Below are 6,952 nucleotides of genomic sequence, written 5' to 3' on the forward strand. Positions count from 1 at the left end.
TATTCTGCATTGTTACTGTTTTACATTATCCTAGCCTGGGTGTTTCCAACCTTTTATATGCCATGATCCAATACCATTAAGCAAGGGGTCCATGGATCCCAGGTTGGGAACCCCTTCTCTAGCCCAATACACCGTGTAATGATTTGATCTGCATGAACAGTAGGCAAGACAAGCTTTTCTCTATAATGTGGTACTTGTGAGAAGTTATCCAAAACTGACACACAGCGACCTGCTTGGTAGATGTTTAACCCCTGACCCACATAGTAGATTATGTGGTGATTGTTATCTCTCTGTGTGGGAACTTGCTGTACACAGTTTAGCAGATGCATTCCAGTGGCTGTAAGGTATTTCGGGGCAGTTTGCAGGTGAGAATTCCCCTGCGACTGCACGCCTTCCTTTGAGTGAGTGCATTCTGGCAGGCTGCATCACTGACTCCAGTGCACAGAAAGGGGCTCCAGAGGGTTGTATTCTCAGCCAGCTGCACCACGGGCTCAGGCTTCTGCGCGTTCAAGGGCATTTTCACAAGGCGGCGCCTCAGGAAGGTGGTATCCATCTTTAAAGACCCTCGCCAACAGGGGCATGCCCTCCTTCCTATTACTACTACTGGGGAGGAGGTACAGGAGCCTGAAGATCTACACTTAATGTTTAGGAATCCTCTGCTATCAGAGTTCTGAACCATCCATGAATTCAAGAACATTACCCACTATTTCCCCTTCGCTCTCATTTTTTTTGTGTGACTAACTGCTGTCACACAACAATAAATTGCATGACGTGTCAGTGACAACAAACCGGTTTCTGCTTCTGATTCTTATTTTTTCCCTTTAGGAACCTGAGCTACTTTGCAATAAAGAGCAGCCCAGCCAGCACCATCTTGGACATCTGGGAGGCGCAGCATCAAAACGACAGGGACCTTGACTCCTTAGCCAGCGCCCTGGAGGAGATAGGCAGGATCCAATGCCCCAGCTCTAACACGCCAGAAGGGGACGGCGACGAGGCAGACTACAACTACGGCGGATGAAGTCGACCCTTGCGCGGCCGAGCCCGGCCGCCCATTGGTTCAGCTCCCTCCCTTCCCCCTGAGCAAGCACTGCTCAGTCACAATATAGGAAAGATTTCTCAGGAAATGCTAAAGGTTTACTGTCCAAATCTTTGGATGTGTATGTAAATAGAATTTATTTGTAAATACTCCCGGTAGGGGTGCACCAATTATAAATGATTAGAGGAACCAGTCCTCAGTTCATTGGCCCATTAAAACAGATGCACATATTTTAACCGGTAAGTTCCTCCTCACGTCTCTCTGCCCAGTACTATTCCATGCACAAATCTCATAAACTGGTAAGGAGATACCACTCTGTGCTTGCCTGGAGGAGTGTGGCCCCAACCGCCTTCAGGAACTTGAGAACAACCTACAAAAGCAGCCTCTTCAGCTGGCAGCACCATCCGGACTGTTCAAAGTCAAAGCCAAGGTCATTGTCAGATCCATTTTCTTTTATGGACAGGTGCAATCAAAACCTTGCAACAGCCTCACAGGCACATTGCATCATCAAAGCAGCGTTCGCAAGAAAACCGTAAATTAAAAATAAAGGCTACGCTATTTTTTTTTACAGGAAAGAACATAGTTAGAACAAAAATTAATGTCCAGGGTGTTGCTAAAATGTAGTGTGTGGGCTGTGCCAGTTGGTTCAAGGGCCAAATAGTTGGAGAGAAGTACCACAGCTGTTCCTGAAGCTGGTGGTGTGGGACCACAGGCTTCTGCCTGATGGTGACTGTGAGAGGACGCCATGGTCCAGTGGTGTGAACCTTTGATGAAGGATGGTGGCTTCACTCTTCCACCACTTGTTGCAGTGTGCTCCATCTACAAGGTACACCGTGGTGGAGGAGGTCAGGAGAAACTTCTTCGCTCAGAGGGCGGTGAGAGTGTGGGACGAGCTGCCGGCGCAAGTGGTGCACGCGAGCTCGATTTCAACATCTAAGAGAAGTTTAGATAGGTACATACGGTTGATGGTAGGGGTACGGAGGGCTATGGTCCTGGTGCAGGTGGATGGCAGTTTAAATGGCTCAGCATGGACTAAATGGGTCAAAGGGCTTATTTCTTCGCTGTACTTTTCTTTATGGTTACCAGCAGAGCCTATCCTGACAGCACCAGCCTAACCCCCTGACTTCTGCCACCTGGGAGGACCAAGGCACATGAGAACACCAACATAGACACCTTCACAGGTTGCTTGGAAGTGTATAACCTTTACTTTATGGTCACTCAGTCAGAATCCCGGAAACCTCCAAGCAGTAGCACCCTGAAAGCATGCTCATACACGGACTCTCAGCTCAGTTCCACCTTCACAAGAGCTGTCAAGGTTGGGCCAGATGTGCTGGCCTTGCCTGTGGGTCCATATCCTGTATATAAATATTATTTTTCAGTAATATGTTTCAGAATATTTATCCAGAAGTGTCTCTTCTCACCATCCCCTAAGCCCTCGCCTTCTTGTTCCTCGCTAAAGGGAATGAGAAATAGCCCGTCGATTCTGATCAGAATAAAATATCTCTGTACCTTCCCAAGAAAATGGAGTTGATGCTTTACCAATGGGGGACGCCCCTCACTATTGACCTGTAGTTGTAAAGGGCTCTGGTGGTGATGGATGCTTCGGACTGAACCCGTCTCCCATTGCAATAGCTAGGCAGCTACTCACCAGATGAGTCTGAAGTGAAAGGTGCGAGTTTCTGGGGCGATTCATTTATTTATCACATGTACATTGAAATATACAGAGAACTGCGTCGTTTGCATTAACAAACAACACAACCTAAGGATGTGCTGGAGGCAGCATGGAAGTCTTAGAGAGGACTGAGGAACAAATTTTTCACCCAGGTGGTGGTTAGAATCTGGAATGTTCTGGTGGAAGCAGAGACTGTCACAACATTTAACCAGTATGCCACAGACCCTTACCATTTACCAAGGGGTCCATGGAACCCCCAATCTAGACAACTCCAGGAAGGTTACAGACCAAATGGGATCAGAATAGATTGGGAGTAGCAGACAGGATGGGCCGAAGACCCGGTGTTGAATGACTCTGTGATTCTAACATTCATCAAGGTACCCCAAGGCTGCATTCAGTTTATGTTGAAGCATAATTTTCAGTAAGCCATTAGCCAAAGCTTTGAAATACGTATTTAAGATATACAACAGTATTGTAAGGTCTGCTTTCTCCAGGTTCTCAGAGCCCAGTGACCTCCTGACCAAGGGTCCACTTAAAAGTATATTTACTGTAAATGTCCTCCTACAGCAGAATGGGGTTGAAAGGGATAATAAATCAGCCATGGTCGAATGGCGGAGCAGATTAATGGGCTGAATGGCCTAATTCTGCTCCTATATCTTATGGTCTTTAAGGTCCTGTTTCATTTTACAATACTGGGAAACGCTTCTTTAATACTCGAAACATGCCTGTACACAAGGCGTTGATCTACGAGTTTCGTGGTCCCTCTTGTAATATTTTGTTAAGATTCCCGTCCATCCAAGACACCCAAGACACTGGGACAGGGTGGGATGCCCGCTTGAATTAAGCAAATCTTGAGGCCTTCATTTTCATGTCAAGCACTTATTTAATTAGAAGGCAAAGTAATTGTTGCACCTTTATAATGAAGTCAATGTTCCATTCTCCTCTCGCTCCTGAATAGTGTCTTGTTCACATACATCTGCCGCATATGTTCTTGATGCATTCTTGATGGATTTTGTAAGCTATTTACTAATGTCTCCATTCTGCCAGCAACCAGCAAAGACCGGTTTCCCTTGAAATCCACATTTTAACAAATTGGTGGATCCTTGTGTGTTTATTTTTGCGTACAAATCATTAAAATTTCTGTGGTTCTTGGTCTTTCTCTTTGCTTTGATTGAGGGAGAAGTCTGTGGAAGCTGGGGTGACATATGGCTGAAAGCCAGCACTCGTGACATACACCAAACACACTGACCGACACTTCCACTGTGGGATATCTCCTGGATGAATCAGAGAAGGTTCACGGCACAGATGAGAATCTGTTGGCCCATCAATTCAATTCAATTCAAGTTTAATTGTCATTCAACCATACATGAATACCTATGAATACAGCCAAACGAGACAGAGTCAGTCTGGGTCGAAAGTGCAAAACAATCACACGCAGCACAAAGCACACATAGCACATATAAGATGGCAAGCATAAATAAGAAATCAGCATAATACAGCCACACAAAAACTATATGAGAGGCATAGATAGGGTGGACAGTCAGTACCTGTTTCCCAGGGCACCAGTAGCAAACACCAGAGGGCATATGTACAGAATTTAGGGAGGGAAGTTTAGGGGAGACATCAGGGTAAGTTTTTTTACACAGAGGGTTGTGGGTGCCTGGAATGACTTGCCAGGGATGGTGGTGGAGGCTACAACATTAAGGGTATTTAGGAGCCTCTTGGACAGGCACATGGATGAAAGAAAAATAGAGGGTTATGGGGTAGTGTGGGTTTAGTACTTTTTTAAGGATTATATGGGTCGGCACAACATAGAGGGCTGAAGGGCCTGTGCTGTGCTGTAGTGTTCTATGGTTATATATTTAGTCCTGATCCGGCGTCCGTGAATTCCGCAGAAATCTGCAATCGACCTCAGTGCTGGCAAACAAACACTAGATGCCAGCCTGGACAACGTGCCATATTGCCACCAGCTCCAACACCTCTTTCCTGGCGGCCGTTAGCAGGCAACACTGCGGCTCACTCCGAGCAGAGGCTAGGCCTCAAGCATAGAAAGATAAACTACCTAGTCCAATCCCGCCTTCATCCAGAGCCGGTTTTCCAGGTGCTTGTTAAGTGCTGTCTGTGCGGAATCTGCACGTTCCTTCTGTGACCTCGTGGGCTTCCCTCAGGTGCTCCAACTTCCCAAAAGACATGGGTTAATTGGCTGCTGTCAGTTGTATAGGTGAGTGGTGGAATCTGGGGGAAGTTGAGGGAATGTGGAAACAATAAAATGTGACAAGCACTGAACTAGTGGTAGTGGGCAATTAATGGTTGGCAGGGACTCAATGGGCCGTAGGGCCTGTTTCCAAGTTCAATGACTCTCTGAAATGTGGAGAGCATCTCTCATCTTGCCTTTAATCCTGTGCCCCCTGCTTCTGACTCCTGTGCTAAGCGAGATAGGTCCTTCCTAACCAATCTGTATCCCTCATAATATTTTAAGTCTCCTCTCAGCCTTCTCTTTTCCAAAGATCTGACTGAACATCCTAGATACGGTAGCAATTTCCTGTGTGCACATTCTGTCCAATGGTGGCTCTGTCGGTAGAATAACAGACCTTCAATCTGAGGTTCTTGGGTCCAATTCCCTGTTTGGATGCTGGTTTGGGTGACGCAGTTGCATGGTGGTTAGTGCGACACTATTAAAGCGTGGGTCTCCCTGGAGTTCGGAGTTCAATCCTGGCGCGCCGCTCTGTGAGGAGTCTCTGTATAAACACTCGTGTGGAATGCACGAGTCGTTCCCCAGCTGCTCCAGTTCCCTCCCACAGTCCACAGATGTGCCTGGTAAGTTATCTGGTCATTGTAATTTGTCCCATGATTGGGTTAGGGTTCACTGGGGTTGTTGGGACAGCATGGCTCAAAGGGCTGGAAGGGTCATCTCTGCACTGTACCACTGAATAAATAAAACGATTGATTCCAAGATCCTTCACCTTATTTAAAAATCTTCCCAAACAGCCCCCATTCCTGCATTTCTTAGGTGTTGCTTGAAGTGTATACCAAGAATGTGGACCATGCAGTGTCAAACGACCTCTTGCTGAGCCTCAAACCTTTTGTCTTCCGATCAGAAGGTCGCGGGTTCAAGTTCTACTTCAGAGACTTGGAGTCATAGAGAAATAAGTCCTTCAGCTCATCTAGTTCATGCCAATTGGATTTTCTGTCCAGTCCCATCTACCTGCACCTAGACCATAGTTCTTCATAGCTTTGACAACCTTCCTTGCTGTCCACCTGCTGTATTGGTATCATTTGCAAATTTGCTGATCCACTTTACCACATTATCATCTAAATAGATAATATACACAACAAACACCAATGGACCCAGCAGTGATCCCTGGAGCACACCACTAGTCACCAACCTCTCGTCAGAGAGATAACCATTTATGATTACTCTCTGGCCCTTTCTCCACTTGAGGACAATTGAGACCATACTGAGAGAGTGCTACACTCTTAGCTTTCAAAGATCTGTCCAACCCATGGGTGGATAGAGAAGATCTTGTGCAATAATCCAGAATACAAAGGTTTCAAAATTCCCGAGCCTCGGCATTTGCTTCACCCAATAGTCTGCATTGAGAGCCAGGGCCCAGAGTGCAAGTGGTCAGGAAAACCAGGGGCTCAGGAGCATGGCCAGAGCTGGGATCCAGGGTACCTGTATGTTTCAACTTGCTGTGACAAGCTGAAGCATATAAGTAGAAAGATACTAGATTGGATTTTTCACTCCCTCTCAACTCACAGGACTCACTGAAACATTCTTGCTACCAATGTGTAATAGGTTGCAAGGTGTACTGGGATACTAATTCAAATAACTTCCAATAGTCCATAGAATCTACCAAGTCAGATCCACTGAAGTCCGGAGCATGGTGGGTTATAGAGATATACAACACAGAAAGAGGCACTTCAGCCCAACGTACTCATGCTGCCCAAGATGCTAATCACATCTGCCGGTGGCTGGCCCATGTCCATCTAGACCAGGTGTTCCCAACCTGGGACCACAGACCCCTTGTTTAATGGTATTAATCTGTGACTTAAGAAAGGCTGGGAATGCCTGATCTAAAACTTTCCTATCCATGTACTGACAATGTCATTTCAATTATGTAATTTTACCTGCTTCTGCCAGCTCATTCCACACACGCACCACACTCAATGTAAAAAATACTTTTCTCTCAGGTCCCCTTTAAATCTTTCTCCTCTCACTTTAAGTCTATGTTCTCTAGCTT

The 6,952-nt window shown here is 46.2% G+C and overlaps 1 protein-coding gene across 7 annotated transcripts in view; it reads left to right on the plus strand.

The window, feature by feature from the left end:
• The window catches only part of LOC140734734 (netrin receptor UNC5D-like), an 820,373-nt gene extending 816,510 nt beyond the window's left edge, over window positions 1–3,863 (plus strand). For all 7 annotated transcript variants that reach the window (XM_073059143.1, XM_073059196.1, XM_073059151.1 and 4 more), the window contains one exon: window positions 826–3,863. In XM_073059143.1, coding sequence (XP_072915244.1) covers window positions 826–1,018 — 193 coding nt within the window. In that variant the 3' untranslated portion in view covers window positions 1,019–3,863. The remainder of the gene's footprint in view (window positions 1–825) is intronic.
• Window positions 3,864–6,952: the final 3,089 nt, after the last annotated feature.

The sequence above is a fragment of the Hemitrygon akajei genome, chromosome 1 (assembly GCF_048418815.1).
Source record: "Hemitrygon akajei chromosome 1, sHemAka1.3, whole genome shotgun sequence".
Lineage (NCBI taxonomy): Eukaryota > Metazoa > Chordata > Chondrichthyes > Myliobatiformes > Dasyatidae > Hemitrygon > Hemitrygon akajei.